Consider the following 18,358-nt stretch of genomic DNA (forward strand, 5'->3'; position numbering starts at 1 on the left):
CTGTAGGAACTGCCTTGTTGATAGTGCTGTTAAGAAGGCAGAGCTGCGCTTTATCATGGACAGACTTCTCCCCATCTTAGCTACTGTTGTATCAATATGTTTTGACCATGACAGTTTACAATCCAGGGTTACTCCAAGCAGTTTAGTCACCTCAACTTGCTCAATTTCGACATTATTCATAACAAGATTTAGCTGAGGTTTAGGGTTTAGTGAATGATTTGTCCCAAATACAATGGTTTTAGCTTTTGAAATATTTAGGACCAACTTATTCCTTGCCACCCATTCTGAAACTAACTGCAGCTCTTTGTTAAGTGTTGCAGTCATTTCAGTCGCTGTAGTAGCTGATGTGTATAGTGATGAGTCATCTGCATGCATAGCTACACTGGCTTTACTCAAAGCCAGTGGCATGTCGTTAGTAAAATATTTTAAAAGTAAGGGGCCTAGACAGCTGTCCCGGGGAATTCCTTATTCTACCTGGATTATGTTGGAGAGGCTTCCATTAAAGAACACCCTCTGTGTTCTGTTAGACAGGTAACTCTTTATCCACGATATATCAGGGGGTGTAAAGCCATAACACAAGTTTTTCCAGCAGCAGACTATGATCAATAATGTCAAAAGGCGCACTGAAGTCTAACAAAACAGCCCCCACAATCTTTTGATCATTTTCTCTCAGCCAATCATCAGTCATTTGTGTAAGTGCTGTGCTTGTTTAATGTCCTTCCCTATAACCATGCTCAAAGTCTGCTGTCAATTTGTTTACTGTAAAATAGCATTGTATCTGGTCAAACACCATTTTTTTCAAATGTTTACTCGGGGTTGGTAACAGGCTGATTGGTTGGCTATTTGAGACAGTAAAGGGGGCTTTACTATACTTAGGTAGCGGAATTACTTTTGCTTACCTCCAGGCCTGAGGACACACGTTCTAGTAGGCTTAAATTGAAGATATGGCAAATAGGAGTGGCAATATCGTCCGCTATTATCCTCAGTAATTTTCCATCCAAGTTGTCAGACCCTGGTGGCTTGTCATTGTTGATAGACAACAATACTTTTTTCACTTCTTCCACACTCACTTTACGGAATTCAAAATTAAAATGGTTGTCTTTCATATTTGGTCAGATAAACTTGGATGTGTACTGTCAGCTTTTTTTTGCTGGCATGTCATACCTGAGTTTGCTAATCTTGCCAATGAAAAAATCTTTAAAGTAGTTGGCAATATCAGTGGGTTTTGTGATGAATGAGCCATCTGATTCAATGAATGATGGAGCCGAGTTTGCCTTTTTGCCCAACATTTCATTTCAAGTGCTCCAAAGCTTTTTTACTATCATTCTTTATGTCATTTATCTTTGTTTCATAGTGTAGTTGCTTCTTCTATTTATAAAGTTTAGTCACATGATTTCTCAATTTGCAGTACGTTTGCCAATTGGTTGAGCAGCCAGACTTATTTGGCATTCCTTTTGCCTCATCCCTCTCAACCATACCATTTTTCAATTCCTCATCAATCCATGGGGATTTAACAGTTTCTACAGTCATTTTCTTAATGGGTGCATGCTTATTAGTAACTTGGATAAGCAATTTCATAAATATGTCAAGTGCAGCGTCTGGTTGCTTCTCATTACACACCACAGACCAATAAATATTCTTTACATCAACAACATAGGAATCACTACAAAACTTATTGTATGATCTCTTATACACTATATTAGGCCCAGCCTTTGGATTTTTGGTTTTCCTAGATATGGCTACTATATTGTGATCACTACATCCAATGGATTTGGATACTGCTTTAAAGCACATTTCTGCAGCATTAGTAAAGATGTGATCAATACGTGTTGATGATTTCATTCCTGTACTGTTTGTAACTACCCTGGTAGGTTGACTGAACCTGAACCAGGTTGCAGGCACTAGCTACAGTTTTACGCTTTCTCTTGAGTGGGCAGCTTGATGAAAGCCAGTCAATATTTAAATCACCTAGAAAATATACCTCTCTGTTGACATCACATACATTATCAAGCATTTCACACATGTTATCCAGATACTGACTGTTAGCACTTGGTGGTCTATAGCAGCTTCCCACCAGAATGGGCTTTAGGTGAGGCAGGTGAACCTGTAGCCATATTACTTCAACAGTATTTAACATGAGATCCTCTCTAAGCTTTACAGGAATGTGGTTCTGAATATAATATAAACGGCCACACCTCCACCTCCACCTTTGGTGTTAGAGGTGTCCAATGTAAAGAGAGAGAAACGCACAACTGTGATACACAGACACTGAGTTGCCTAATGAACAATGTGTCAGGGGTTCGGCCTAGTAATGTGATCACACCCTTTTCAATACATACACACGCACATAGTCACATATGCGCGCTCACACACACACACACACACCGGACACACAGAGACGCCTCGGTGGGGGGCAATTCAAACTCCCACATCTTTATTTATACTCTAGGATGGATCAGTGTTCAGGCGATCAGGGAGGTGGCTTGCAGCTGTTTGTAAAACTGTATTTCTACTGATGTAATCCCAGCGCCGCAGAGAATCCCAGGAATTCAGCCATCTCATGTCTCATCTCATGTCTCATCTCATGTCTCTCTGTGCAGGAAGTGTGTGTGTGTGTGTGTGTGTGTGTGTTTGTGAGCATGCATATGTGACTATGTGCGTGTGTGCGTCCATGCTTGTGTGTGCGTGCTAGGCTAGGGAGGCCTGGTAAAGTCTGGTGGAGGCTAGGCAGGCCTGGTAAAGGCTTGTGGAGGGTAGGGAGGCCTGGTAAAGGCTGGTGGAGGCTAGGGAGGCCTGGTAAAGGCTGGTGGAGGCTAGGGAGGCCTGGTAAAGACTGGTGGAGGCTAGGGAGGCCTGGTAAAGGCTGGTGGAGGCTAGGGAGGCCTGGTAAAGGCTGGTGGAGGGTAGGGAGGCCTGGTAAAGGCTGGTGGAGGCTAGGGAGGCCTGGTAAAGTCTGGTGGAGGCTGGGCAGGCCTGGTAAAGTCGGGTGGAGGCTAGGGAGGCCTGGTAAAGGCTGGTGGAGGGTAGGGAGGCCTGGTAAAAGCTGGTGGAGGGTAGGGAGGCCTGGTAAAGGCTGGTGGAAGCTAGGGAGGCCTGCTAAAGGCTGGTGGAGGCTAGGGAGGCCTGGTAAAGGCTGGTGGAGGGTAGGGAGGCCTGGTAAAGTCTGGTGGAGGCTATGGAGGCCTGGTAAAGGCTGGCGGAGGGTAGGGAGGCCTGGTTAAGGCTGGTGGAGGCTGGGGAGGCCTGGTAAAGGTTGGTGGAGGCAGGGGAGTCCTGGTAAAGGCTGGTGGAGGCAGGGGAGGCCTGGTAAAGGCTGGTGGAGTCTGGGGAGGCCTGGTAAAGGCTGGTGGAGGCTGGGGAGGCCTGGTAAAGACTGGTGGAGGCTAGGGAGGCCTGGTAAAGGCTGGTGGAGGCTAGGGAGGCCTGGTAAAGCCTGGTGGAGGCTGGGGAGGCCTGGTAAAGGCTGGTGGAGACTGGGGAGGGCAGGAGAGCATGCAGATCACACCCTGGGGGGAGGAGCCACCTCACACCTTTACTTAGCCACCAGGCGCAACATTCACACCCTGTCAGGTGCAGGCTCCACAAAGGAAAGGTTATGTTACAGCGTAGAATACTGATGGCGCCGAAGACAAACATTTTGCGAAATATTTTGTTGCTGCAAATATAGCATGTACAAAGACTACAAAACATTCGTAAAGATTGCTTGCACAAGTCTTGTAGGAAAAGAGCAGTTTGCTGTCGCCTTCTGCCATTTTGCATTAACTCCTTTCAAAGTGTTGCAACAACATTTTATAATAAGTGATTTAACAAACGAGGACAAGAATCACTGTGAATTAGAAATGACTGACTCGTCTGATGCCCAACCCACTGCCCCCTGTGGCAGCTGCACCCACTGGGCAGAGGAGGGGGGCAACACTCAGTCATGGGGGTCAGCTGCCCCATGGCTGGGCAGAGAGGGGGCCGCGGGGTTAATCCAGAGAGGAGGGTAAAATAGCCCCCCTAGTGTTGTGAGAGGGCAGGGAGCCCAATCCCCTCCTTCTCCTCCAACGAGAGATTCAGGTCAGTGTGGATAGAGAGAGACTCGTACACCAAACAGAACCTTCTACATGAGACACAAGCTCTGATAATGTCAGAGAGAGAAACAGCGTTAGACTGTACTGGTTGATACTGACGGAGCAACTGAACACAGCTAGACTGTACTGGTTTGCTTTGAATGAACTTTGTGACCGGTAAGGCTGGCCAGAACTGTTGGATTTGGACAGTATGTGAAGGAATTGTAAATGAATGGGTTGTATTAACACATGTTCTCTAGACCTCTGGACAATGAGCTTTAATAGATCATCTTGACAATGGTTACTGGTTTTGATAGTTATCTCAATTACTAGTGAACAAAACTGTGTGTGTGTGTGTGTGTGTGTGCTTTCGTCATCAAAGCCAGTCGTGAGCATGCTGCACAGTGACAGTACTTTACTTTTGATCAGCAGCAGTGAAATGTCTCTTTTAAGTAGCTTCAATTATTCAACACCTTTTAAAATGCTAACCAGAGCCCGAGGGTATTCACCTTGAAGGGTTGTCTTCAATGCATGATGTTTTGTCTGTATCTTGAGAAGAAATCTGCTGTGTATTTTAAGGTTACATACATAACAAATTGCATTGGACTTTTTAGCAATGTGTGGTTAGATAATAGGACATGTTGCATAGCTAATAACACTTCGATATGATAGTTGCACCTTATATGCCCTATTGGCAGGTTAGCTGTCAGATATGAATGACCTCAATAGAGCATTGGTGTACCACGCAGTACACTATGTTATGTTAGCTGGAGGTGAACTGCTGTTGAAGGACCTACACAGCAGATACATTCAATGATCCTTCCCTGATCTTTTTACATATGATATATTTCCCTATGATCCAGTACTGTAGTCTATGTTTATTTTAGAGTTGAGTGGATCCCAGACCATGGTTATCGGTGCAGTGGCTATGTGTTTGACCTGCACTATCAGTCAAAATGAGTGTGCAGTCATCAAGGCAAAGGGTGGCTGTTTGAGGAATCTCAAATCTCAAATATATTTTGATTTGTTTAACACTTTTTTGGTTACTACATGATTCCATATGTGTTTTTTCGTAGTTTTGATGTCTTCACTATTATTCTACAATGTAAAAAATAGTAAAAATAAAGAAAAACCCTTGAATGAGTAGGTGTGTCCAAACTTTTGACTGGTACTGTACATTCAGAGATGCCATGTTATTTAGAGACCAGGAAGGACCGGAGCCAAGATACCGCTGGCACAGCAACCACAGCCATGTTCTGTTGTTAGAGCAGTTGTTATGGAGACCCTGCCTGCCTGGCGCCGTGTGTAGGAAAGGACAGGACAGGAGCTTGTTCACTTCAGTTTTTTCCTGATCTAAATGAAGCCTAACTTACTGTGTTATGATAATGTCCTGAAAACCCTGATCCACTCTGATGTAAACAACTTTCAGTTAGTCTGAGGAGAGAGTCTTTCCTTAGAGGGTCTGGTGTTGGTTATGAGGATATCTGTCAAAGTTTCAGGTAGGAGGTAATCTGTCAAAGTGTTGGGTAGGAGGAGGGTATCTGTCATAGCCCAACACTGTCCCCAAGTCTGACCCAGGACTGGGGGAGGGGAGAAAGATCCCAACTCCAAGTTTCCACAAATCTCACCCCAGGACTGGGGGAGGGGAGAAAGATCCCAACTCCAAGTTTCCCCAAATCTCACCCCAGGACTGGGGGAGGGGAGAAAGATCCCAACTCCAAGTTTCCCCAAATCTCACCCCAGGACTGGGGGAGGGGAGAAAGATCCCAACTCCAAGTTTCCCCAAATCTCACCCCAGGACTGGGGGAGGGGAGAAAGATCCCAACTCCAAGTTTCCACAAATCTCACCCCAGGACTGGGGGAGGGGAGAAAGATCCCAACTCCAAGTTTCCCCAAATCTCACCCCAGGACTGGGGGAGGGGAGAAAGATCCCAACTCCAAGTTTCCCCAAATCTCACCCCAGGACTGGGGGAGGGGAGAAAGATCCCAACTCCAAGTTTCCACAAATCTCACCCCAGGACTGGGGGAGGGGAGAAAGATCCCAACTCCAAGTTTCCACAAATCTCACCCCAGGACTGGGGGAGGGGAGAAAGATCCCAACTCCAAGTTTCCCCAAATCTCACCCCAGGACTGGGGGAGGGGAGAAAGATCCCAACTCCAAGTTTCCCCAAATCTCACCCCAGGACTGGGGGAGGGGAGAAAGATCCCAACTCCAAGTTTCCCCAAATCTCACCCCAGGACTGGGGGAGGGGAGAAAGATCCCAACTCCAAGTTTCCACAAATCTCACCCCAGGACTGGGGGAGGGGAGAAAGATCCCAACTCCAAGTTTCCACAAATCTCACCCCAGGACTGGGGGAGGGGAGAAAGATCCCAACTCCAAGTTTCCCCAAATCTCACCCCAGGACTGGGGGAGGGGAGAAAGATCCCAACTCCAAGTTTCCCCAAATCTCACCCCAGGACTGGGGGAGGGGAGAAAGATCCCAACTCCAAGTTTCCCCAAATCTCACCCCAGGACTGGGGGAGGGGAGAAAGATCCCAACTCCAAGTTTCCCCAAATCTCACCCAGGACTGGGGGAGGGGAGAAAGATCCCAACTCCAAGTTTCCCCAAATCTCACCCAGGACTGGGGGAGGGGAGAAAGATCCCAACTCCAAGTTTCCCCAAATCTCACCCCAGGACTGGGGGAGGGGAGAAAGATCCCAACTCCAAGTTTCTCCAAATCTCACCCCAGGACTGGGGGAGGGGAGAAAGATCCCAACTCCAAGTTTCTCCAAATCTCACCCAGGACTGGCGGAGGGGAGAAAGATCCCAACTCCAAGTTTCTCCAAATCTCACCCCAGGACTGGGGGAGGGGAGAAAGATCCCAACTCCAAGTTTCTCCAAATCTCACCCCAGGACTGGGGGAGGGGAGAAAGATCCCAACTCCAAGTTTCCCCAAATCTCACCCCAGGACTGGGGGAGGGGAGAAAGATCCCAACTCCAAGTTTCCCCAAATCTCACCCCAGGACTGGGGGAGGGGAGAAAGATCCCAACTCCAAGTTTCCCCAAATCTCACCCCAGGACTGGGGGAGGGGAGAAAGATCCCAACTCCAAGTTTCCCCAAATCTCACCCCAGGACTGGGGGAGGGGAGAAAGATCCCAACTCCAAGTTTCCCCAAATCTCACCCCAGGACTGGGGGAGGGGAGAAAGATCCCAACTCCAAGTTTCCCCAAATCTCACCCCAGGACTGGGGGAGGGGAGAAAGATCCCAACTCCAAGTTTCCCCAAATCTCACCCCAGGACTGGGGGAGGGGAGAAAGATCCCAACTCCAAGTTTCCCCAAATCTCACCCAGGACTGGGGGAGGGGAGAAAGATCCCAACTCCAAGTTTCCCCAAATCTCACCCCAGGACTGGGGGAGGGGAGAAAGATCCCAACTCCAAGTTTCTCCAAATCTCACCCCAGGACTGGGGGAGGGGAGAAAGATCCCAACTCCAAGTTTCTCCAAATCTCACCCAGGACTGGCGGAGGGGAGAAAGATCCCAACTCCAAGTTTCTCCAAATCTCACCCCAGGACTGGGGGAGGGGAGAAAGATCCCAACTCCAAGTTTCTCCAAATCTCACCCCAGGACTGGGGGAGGGGAGAAAGATCCCAACTCCAAGTTTCCCCAAATCTCACCCCAGGACTGGGGGAGGGGAGAAAGATCCCAACTCCAAGTTTCCCCAAATCTCACCCCAGGACTGGGGGAGGGGAGAAAGATCCCAACTCCAAGTTTCCCCAAATCTCACCCCAGGACTGGGGGAGGGGAGAAAGATCCCAACTCCAAGTTTCCCCAAATCTCACCCCAGGACTGGGGGAGGGGAGAAAGATCCCAACTCCAAGTTTCCCCAAATCTCACCCCAGGACTGGGGGAGGGGAGAAAGATCCCAACTCCAAGTTTCCCCAAATCTCACCCCAGGACTGGGGGAGGGGAGAAAGATCCCAACTCCAAGTTTCCCCAAATCTCACCCCAGGACTGGGGGAGGGGAGAAAGATCCCAACTCCAAGTTTCCCCAAATCTCACCCCAGGACTGGGGGAGGGGAGAAAGATCCCAACTCCAAGTTTCCCCAAATCTCACCCCAGGACTGGCGGAGGGGGTAAATGTCAACCATAGCCTGACTAAACACATGCTGTCAAACATGTGCTGTTGTAACTTCAGAGGCTCTGGGGTAAAGTTGGCCCTAGGTACAAATCTACTATCAGCTTCCTCTCCCAAAATCCTAACCTTAACTGTTAGTGGGGAATCTAAATATGTACCCAAGACCAGCGTCTAGGGACAACTTCACCCTAGTCCTTAAACTAGAGGAAGGAGGAAGAAGAAGTGTCTCTCTAGGAGATGAGACTACTGACATGCTGTCAGAATGCTCCATATGTGCTGGGTTTCCCTTTCGTTTTATATCAAATATCATTCATCGTTAGCCTGTAATAAGTGAATGGGGCAGACTTGATGACTGAGATATGAACTGAGTAAGGAAACCATGTTTTGTTGTTGTTTTAGTGTCCAAACCCCAAGTGTGTAAGTGGAATGCCGAGGACTGTTCAGTGTGATTACACAGGCAGCCTATAGATACTTTGACTGAAATGTGTATGTTCGTATGCAGGGTAAAAGTGAGCTAGCAGTAACGTTAGTGTCCTTATTATCGTGTAATTACAGTTGTAAGTACAGTGTAACAAGTATTGTGATAAATAGTAATAACTCATTGTCATACTGTACTTAATAAGCCTTAGTTGTGATCATCCAACGTTTTCTAGAATATTCCGAGGTGCTTCTACTGTAGCCCAAATGAATAAACCATTATATGTGGGAATTATCCTATTTTAATGCTTACACTTGAGATGCTCTGGGCACCATGTGTGGAGTACCAGTCAGGATGTGAATGTATAAATGGCTGAAGGGAATATATTCAATGTGAAGCAGTTTCTCCTATCATCATTGCTGTATCAACTGTCTGTCACTATATACAGTATGGGTCTGGTTTGACAGACCAGTCCTGGCCAGGCTAGCAGCTGTGGTAGAGAAGGGTTGGGTGGGACTGGGTCAGTTGTCATGGAGTTGTCATGGCGCCCACACTGACCAGTTATGATCAGATCAGACATGATGTTACTGGTACGGTACAGTAGTGGAATGACTCCACCCTCCTCATAGCTTCATTGCAAGACTATACAGTTATGCAATATAAAAATGAGGTAATTTTTTATATGTAATGCACTGAGACACGTTCTGGTCTACAGTTCAATTTACAGGCTTCACATTTTGTATCCCAGCCCTGTGAATGCTGACAATGTCCAATACTTATCATGAGCCACCTGCTTAGGGTCTTCTCTTCAGGAAATGGTTAGCATTGGCTAAGAGTCACATGCTACTGTCAAAACTAGAATAGTCCCAGTAAGCAGGTTCTGAATGAAAGGTGAAAATACGAATTTTCCGGACTTGAAAATACGTATTTTCCTGACACTGAAATCAGGTTCATTTTCGGTTCTGAATGAAAGTTGAAAATAAGTATTTTATAAACGTCAATGTTTGGGCCAAATCAAGGCTGGTCTGGTCCAGACAGGACAAAATCTGAACCAAACATAGACGTCTATGATTGGCTCAGATTTGTTCCGCATCGGACCAAAAACCAACGTCCGTGGACGTGAAAATCAAGGCCGGTCCGGACTGCATCAAAAAAATAAGTCCGGACAGGGCCAAAAAAGACATCCAAAAGACGTCGGCGTCGGTCCGCGCTTACTGGGGTGTAGCCTACCATGTCAGCCCACAATGGAATTTTATGAATGCCCATCCATGTGGTAGGCCCACCGTTTGTAAAACAGGCCGTTGCATTGGCTTTATTAGACCTGATATCTATGACTAATCAATGTGGCTATTTAAGCTCTGAATATCAGCTACACAACTTTATCAGGAGTTATCCTGAGCCTATTTGCAATGTGTTTACACAGTGGGAAATGCAGAAGTATTTTCTTTTGCTCTATGATCAGCTCGTAAAAAATGGACAGATACAAACTTGAAACCACTGATCATGACAATTTAGCCCATGGGATGAAACTCCTGGACAGCAGTTGTGAGTAGCCTGATTGTCCATTCAATATTGTCCATTTTACTTTGACCTGTCCTGTTTTTAGGATATGTTGTTTGTTAACATGTCAGCGCATTTTTTATTTGATTGGGGCGTCATTTAGGTTAGGCTATTTGATCGGAGAAACCTGCATGATGTAAAAGGTTTCCGTCTCATTACATTGTCATACATTTTATCTGTAGTCTACAGGCTGGAGATAAAATGTATGGTAATGTAATGAGACGGAAACTTTTTACATCATGCAGGTTTCTCCGATCAAATAGCCTAACCTAAAAGGCCACATACTCTTTCTACCATATGCTATATCTGCTACATGATTTATGTTAGATTCTTTTTTTGACGGAATGTTGGTGGAGTGCCGCAGCGATACGTCTCTCCAACAGCACCATGGAGAGGCCCGCTGGGAATCGACAAGATACATATTTTGCGCCCCTGCCTTTGACAAAGTGGCCACTTTTTATCACAGGGCGGCATCAGGGCTCACTTAAAAAACCCATATGCCACTGGTTGAGAGAAATTGTCATTGTTTTTAGGCAGAATTATGTGAGGTTTTATGTGTTGTTGGAGGTGCCTCTTGGTCAGTTTAGCTCAGAAAATGCCTCCCTCGTCAAACTGCGGGACGGCCCTGCCTCCATGTGAGACTGACTCATATTTTTAACATGGCTGTTATGACTTAATCGCCACCACTTGGTTCTGCTTTTAATGTACTGGCAATGAGACTAGGGCTGTGGCTGTCACTCAATTTCTTCAGCCGGTGACTGTCAAGCAAATAACTGTCGATCTCACGGTAATTGACCGTTAATTAACAAACACATTTAGCATCTCCTGGCTTCCACACATAGCCTACAAGCCACTGATGCTGACCTTTGGAACATCTACATTTAAAAAAGTAGACCACTGCGCCTGAGTGGCGCAGTGGTCTAAGGCACTGCATCGCAGTGCTAGCTGTGCCACTAGAGATCCTGGTTCGAATCCAGGCTCTGTCGTAGCCGGCCGTGACCGGGAGACCCATGGGAGACCCATGGGGCGGCGCGCAATTGGCCCAGCGTCGTCCAGGGTAGGGGAGGGAATGGCCGGCAGGGATGTAGCTCAGTTGATAGAGCATGGCGTTTGCAACGCCAGGGTTGTGGGTTCGATTCCCACAGGGGGTATGAAAAAAATAATAATAATGTAAGTCGCTCTGGATAAGAGCGTCTGCTAAATGACGTAAATGTAAATGTAAATAATAAATCCATGTAATATAGCGTACACCTCCACAGTAAATCCATTATTTATTTTAGACAGGTCTAAAGAAGCATGATATGTAGAAAATGTAGTCTATTTCAGAAGAACAGAATAGCATACTCTGAGTTGTCCTTATGTTAGGTCCTGATCTGGCTATGCCAAATGGCTGTACAAATTAATACAACCACTAGCATCAAAAAAACTTTTTGACGCAACAGATCAGAACATTTAGCTTAAAATGTTGATAAACTATTAGGTTATTTCTTCACATTATATAAGCGCCGCAATGCGCACATGGTAGTAGGCTATAAGCGAGAATGTTCCATTAGCGGAAAACACCATTATCAAAGTGATCGCAAATGCAATTATGCATGTAAGGCTTTTATTATAAAGGTGCATTTTTATGGTGAAAATGATCTTCCCCAAATTTGAAACTCACTCGCTGCTTATGTAAAACGGATTAATGTGCTTTATTTTAAGAAGTTATTTGGCCACTTTAGTTGTGATACAAACCTTATTAAAACATATAGGCCTATGGGCTAGGCTACATGAGGTGTGCGACTATGATTCGAAAAAGTCTCAAGTGATAATATATAATTCACAAGTGATAGGCTAATATTGTCACCCATCAGACTATTCTTAATTTAATCTATACAAAATAATATATGTGTGAAATTTTGTTTTGATTTAGAATGGACCATTATCATGCACCTGTATCGAAACAGGTGCAGCGGGAAAAAATACATGTCATCTATGCAAATGGAGGACGCTTTTCCCTGTGGTTTATTTTCATGCCAGCCAGGTAGGCTATACTCCTGTTGTAAATATAAGCAATGTGCTTAATATTAGGAAAGTTGAGAAATAAATATAGTAGGCCTAGCCTATAGAAAGCTGATCCTTTTTATTAGAGGCCGTCACAATGTTTGTCACAATGTTTTCTCGCGCAATTGCATAGCCTATTGAAATGTTGCGCAACATGAGCTCATGGGCTCTCATGAAGTGTTTGATTAGATTTTCAAACACATTTGCATTGATGTCAGAGTGATTAGAGGGACAATAGGGTGCTGAGTACCAGCCAGTTAGCAAGTTTGGTAGGCTACTAATGACCATCAGCAGCATCAGAGCTTGGAGAAGCCTAATTACCGTGACTAAACGGTCACATAGAATTTGACTGCCTTCATGACTCGTGACCGCCGGTGTGGCGGTAATACGGTCACCGCAACAGCCCTAAGGGAGACTCACAATCATGTCTGTCTGCTCTGTTTTCAGTCTGTAGAGCGTCAAGATAACGTGTACGTTTATTTCGGAGTAGTTAAGCATATAAAAATACAATAATTATCTCTTCAATGCCAGGCTTGTGTAAGTGTTATCATAAAAAAACAAATATTTGTCCCTTCTCTCCCGTGTGTGTGTGTGTTTGTGTAGGACATTTGCGAGGACATCTCGGACCATGTGGAGCAGATCCATGCGCTGCTGGAGACAGAGTTCTCCTTGAAGCTGCTGTCCTACTCTGTGAACATCATTGTGGACATCCGTAGTGTGCAGCTGCTGTGGCACCAGCTCCGTGTCTCTGTCCTGGTACTGAAGGAGAGGCTGCTGCAGGGCCTCCAGGACTCCAACGGAAACTACACCCGACAGACAGACATACTGCAGGCCTTCTCTCAGGACCAACAGCAGGTTAATAATTCACAGCCTCCCTGGCATGGCATGTGCTGTACACAACTATAGCTATCCTACAATAAACATGACAGCCTTTCAGGTTTCTGTGATTTATGAAATAGGCATCAGCAGAAAGAACACATGTACAACATGACAGTAGCATATTAAACAATTGATTAAAAGATGCATTTGTACAGTATGATATTCACTCTATTTTGGGAAATAAGAGTACACTGATAGTACAGTGAGGGAAAAAAGTATTTGATCCCCTGCTGATTTTGTACGTTTGCCCACTGACAAAGAAATGATCAGTCTATAATTTTAATGGTAGGTTTATTTGAACAGTGAGAGACAGAATGTTATAAATTGATTTGCATTTTAGTGAGGGAAATAAGTATTTGACCCCCCTGCAAAACATGACTTAGTACTTGGTGGCAAAACCCTTGTTGGCAATCACAGAGGTCAGACGTTTCTTGTAGTTGGCCACCAGGTTTGCACACATCTCAGGAGGGATTTTGTCCCACTCATCTTTGCAGATCTTCTCCAAGTCATTAAGGTTTTGAGGCTGACGTTTGCCAACTCAAACCTTCAACTCCCTCCACAGATTTTCTATGGGATTAAGGTCTGGAGACTGGCTAGGCCACTCCAGGACCTTAATGTGCTTCTTCTTGAGCCACTCCTTTGTTGCCTTGGCGGTGTGTTTTGGGTCATTGTCATGCTGGAATACCCATCCACGACCCATTTTCAATGCCCTGGCTGAGGGAAGGAGGTTCTCACCCAAGATTTGACGGTCCCGTCCATCGTCCCTTTGATGCAGTGAAGTTGTCCTGTCCCCTTAGCAGAAAAACCTTGTGGGCGCTGCAGGATTTCAGTCCTTCACGGCATAGTGTGTTACCAATTGTTTTCTTGGTGACTATGGTCCCAGCTGCCTTGAGATCATTGACAAGATCCTCCCGTGTAGTTCTGGGCTGATTCCTCACCGTTCTCATGATCATTGCAACTCCACGAGGTGAGATCTTGCATGGAGCCCCAGGCCGAGGGAGATTGACAGTTCGTTTGTGTTTCTTCCATTTGCGAATAATCGCACCAACTGTTGTCACCTTCTCACCAAGCTGCTTGGCGATGGTCTTGTAGCCCATTCCAGCCTTGTGTAGGTCTACAATCTGTCCCTGACATCCTTGGAGAGCTCTTTGGTCTTGGCCATGGTGGAGAGTTTGGAATCTGATTGATTGATTGCTTCTGTGGACAGGTGTCTTTTATACAGGTAACAAGCTGAGATTAGGAGCACTCCCTTTAAGAGTGTGCTCCTAATCTCAGCTCGTTACCTGTATAAAAGACACCTGGGAGCCAGAAATCTTTCTGATTGAGGGGGGGTCAATACTTATTTCCCTCATTAAAATGCAAATCAATTTATACAATTTTTGACATGCGTTTTTCTGGATTTTTTTGTTGTTATTCTGTCTCGCACTGTTCAAATAAACCTACCATTAAAATTATAGACTGATCATGTCTTTGTCAGTGGGCAAACGTACAAAATCAGCAGGGGATCAAATACTTTTTTCCCTCACTGTGTATTATGCAATTTTACACTCGACGCTGTGTCCCACTCTGCCAGGTATAGTTCTGAGTGGCTTGACACCAACAATATTACTCTACCAAATAACATCCATCTCCAGGCTGTTATAACCCAACTTAAACAGTAGTTTAGAGACCGTATACTGTATGTGAATCTTATTTCTCAGATCCAGTGCCAATTTGTATTACATGCAACGTCATTCCATACCATTAGTTGGTTTGGTTGTTGGCCTCTGAATATCACACAATCCTGGTTTCCATCCTGGTTATTAGGCTGGTCACTCTGCCTGTACCCTGTGGTCAGTGGTGTGCCGTCCACCCACTTCCAGATCCCCTCAGTCTCTAAATCAGACAGACCAATCCAGACAAATGCTGCTGCATCACGTCCATTGATAAATCTCTGTTCCCCTTCATTATTAACGACCACCAGGTCTGCTCCTCTCTCTGCAGTCCTGTCTGCTCTCAGCCCAGGATTTCTTCTCAGAAGAGGCACAATAACAACTAGTGTTAAAGCTTCTCCATCCTTGTGGACAGGACCCTATAACAATCATATCCAACCTTTCTATCTCTCTGTAACTGGTCTCTCTCTCTGTAACTGGTCTCTCTCTCTCTGTAACTGGTCTCTCTCTCTCTCTCTGTAACTGGTCTCTCTCTCTCTGTAACTGGTCTCTCTCTCTCTGTAACTGGTCTCTCTCTCTCTGTAACTGGTCTCTCTCTCTGTAACTGGTCTCTCTCTCTGTAACTGGTCTCTCTCTCTGTAACTGGTCTCTCTCTCCATGTAACTGGTCTCTATCTCTCTGTAACTGGTCTCTCTCTCTGTAACTGGTCTCTCTCTCTCTGTAACTGGTCTCTCTCTCTATAACTGGTCTCTCTCTCTGTAACTGGTCGCTCTCTCTGTAACTGGTCTCTCTCTCTCTGTAACTGGTCTCTCTCTCTATAACTGGTCTCTCTCTCTGTAACTGGTCTCTCTCCATGTAACTGGTCTCTATCTCTCTGTAACTGGTCTCTCTCTCTGTAACTGGTCTCTCTCTCTCTGTAACTGGTCTCTCTCTCTATAACTGGTCTCTCTCTCTGTAACTGGTCTCTCTCCATGTAACTGGTCTCTATCTCTCTGTAACTGGTCTCTCTCTCTGTAACTGGTCTCACTCTCTCTGTAACTGGTCTCTCTCTCCATGTAACTGGTCTATATCTCTCTGTAACTGGTCTCTCTCTCAGTAACTGGTCTTTCTCTCTGTGTAACTGGTCTTTCTCTGTCTGTAACTGGTCTTTCTCTCTCTGTAACTGGTCTCTCTCTCTGTGTAACTGGTCTCTCTCTCCATGTAACTGGTCTCTCTCTCTGTGTAACTGGTCTCTCTCTGTGTAACTGGTCTCTCTCTCTGTGTAACTGGTCTCTCTCTCTGTGTAACTGGTCTCTCTCTATGTAACTGGTGTCTCTCTCTGTGTAACTGGTCTCTCTCTCCCTGTAACTGGTTTCTCTCTCTCTCTGTAACTCTCTCATCAGTGTAGTTGGTCTTGAAGAGAGACACAGACTGTATCATCTGGTTTTCTCTCTGGCTGATGTCCTTGTAGTAGTTGTAGGAGCGTAGTCTGATGAGAGTTGTCAGTAGGAGGACACTCAGTAGACCCTGTCCCACCACAGCCAGGGTGCTGCGCCTCACACCTTGCTTTACCCCTCCGGACTCAGAGGGAGTTGAACCCTGATTCTCTGGCCCACAGTCTGGTGATCCCAGGTCTGTGAGGATGTCTGAACAAGCATACAAATCATCACACGTCTCCTCCGACTGCGGATAATTCACCCGACGGCTCCTCGTAGTGTCAGGACTGGCGAACACATCGTCAGACATCTCCATCTTTTTAGATGTAGGCGTTTTGTCTTTGTCTGGGGTATCTGTTGTCTGTCCTCTACATCGTGATCAGAGCAGTATTTATACACTGCTTCTTGTGAAATAGATATTATTAGCGTCTGGCCGTCTGCTAAATGACCAAAATATCAGCTGTAAATGTAATTAGTGTTTTGTTGTTGTCAAGAGCAGGAAGTTCAGCTCTTCACCGTTTTTTATTTTTTATAAATGGACCGTTTGTGTGATAACTTCTCTTTACAGCAGAGATGTGTTTGATGTTTTTGAACTCATAATAACAAAGATAAGCTTCTAAGAGAGCAACAGGCTTTTGTAAAATTTGATAGGCTAAGCTTTTGGTATATTTCAGTTTGGGAGACTAACTCCCACACACTGTGTACACAGAACACCAGGTAAACACACAGAAAAATATTGCGAGAAATAAAAATATTGCCACATTACACATCACAGTGAGACTGAAATGTTCAGATACAAGTTAACTTTGTAAAGATAAAGGAGACTGGAGTCAGAGGTAATAGCTTTAATACAGAGTGCTCTGGGTACAAGTAGTCACACCCAGATGCAAACACTAGTACAAAGTGAAACTTCCTTCGTCTAGATGTTTTCTACATTGATTTAATTAAGTATACATTCATTACTTTACTGTCACAATTATGTAAGTTCTTTCTGTCATAAACATGAGTTTCTTGCACCGGGCGTGAACTTCAATAACAGGATTAGTTTTGCTACCTAGTATGGTAAATGTTACATCTCTGCTGCCTTGTCTCCTGTAAGTAACATTTCAGGAAGTTTGTGGTTAGCTTCTCGAGACTTGCAGCTTCATATTTGGTACTTGTGTAAGGGTCGTGTCTACAGTATACTACAAAATTCTATAGTAAGAAGTTAGTTCAAACAGACAGCTCGGTGCATTCAACATGTCAATACCTCTCACAAATACAAGTAGTGATGAAGTCAATCTCTCCTCTACTTTGAGCCAGGAGAGATTGACATGCATATTATTCATGTTAGCTCTCTGTGTACATCAAAGGGCACATCCAATTGGTACTTGTGTAAGGGTACCAATTGTGACTTCACAGTCACAAAGTCCATAGCAGACTATGGGAGGTGCACAGTACTACATAGAGCCATAACTACATGGAACTCTATTCCACATCAGGTAACTGATGCAAGCAATAAAACATAGGCACAGAGACATGCATACACACACACGATAACATACGCACTATACACACACATACACATGGATTTTGTGTTGGAGATATGTGGTAGTAGAGTAGGGGCCTGAGGGCACACAGTTAATGTGTTGTGAAATCTGTTGTGAATGTATTGTAATGTTTTAAATTTTTTATAACTGCTTTAATTTTGCTGCACCACAGGAAGAGTAGCTGCTGCCTTGGCAGGAACTAATGGGGATCCATAATAAATACAAAAAAACAAATCGAGGGATACTACAGTGTGGAGTATAGGATTCTACAGTATACTACAGTTTACTACATAATTCTATAGAATTCTATAGTAAGTACTATAGTATTTTATAGTAAACGGAAGTCTTTTTTTATGTGTATCAAACTGTAGAGAAATTCAACTGAAGGGAAACAAAGTGTACACATTTAAAACGAGTTTAGCTAAGGTTGACCATCTGAGCAGGCCTTATTCAATGATATTATTACAAAGAACAAAGAAAGGATGTGTGTGTGTGTTCACTGGATGTCCTGTCAATTGATCATGCTGGCCTCTTCAGCCGTCCACTGGACATCCAGGCCTCTACAATAGGATCATCTTTTGGAAATGTCAGTTTAGGAGACTAACCCCACACACTGTGTGCATAAAACACCAGGTAAAAATAGAAACATTTTGAGAGAGAAAAGATTTCCACATTACACAACACAGCT

General features: G+C 44.9%; 1 protein-coding gene across 1 annotated transcript in view; it reads left to right on the plus strand.

Moving 5' to 3' along the window:
* LOC311102973 (A-kinase anchor protein 6-like) overlaps positions 1–18,358 on the plus strand; it is a gene marked incomplete at both ends in the record, with an annotated part of 205,347 nt that overhangs the window by 24,042 nt on the left and 162,947 nt on the right. Inside the window, one exon of the mRNA XM_084144478.1 lies at positions 12,799–13,050. Coding sequence (XP_084000604.1) covers positions 12,799–13,050 — 252 coding nt within the window. The remainder of the gene's footprint in view (positions 1–12,798; positions 13,051–18,358) is intronic.

This window comes from Coregonus lavaretus, assembly GCF_964263955.1.
Source record: "Coregonus lavaretus genome assembly, chromosome: 27".
Classification (NCBI taxonomy): Eukaryota; Metazoa; Chordata; class Actinopteri; order Salmoniformes; family Salmonidae; genus Coregonus; species Coregonus lavaretus.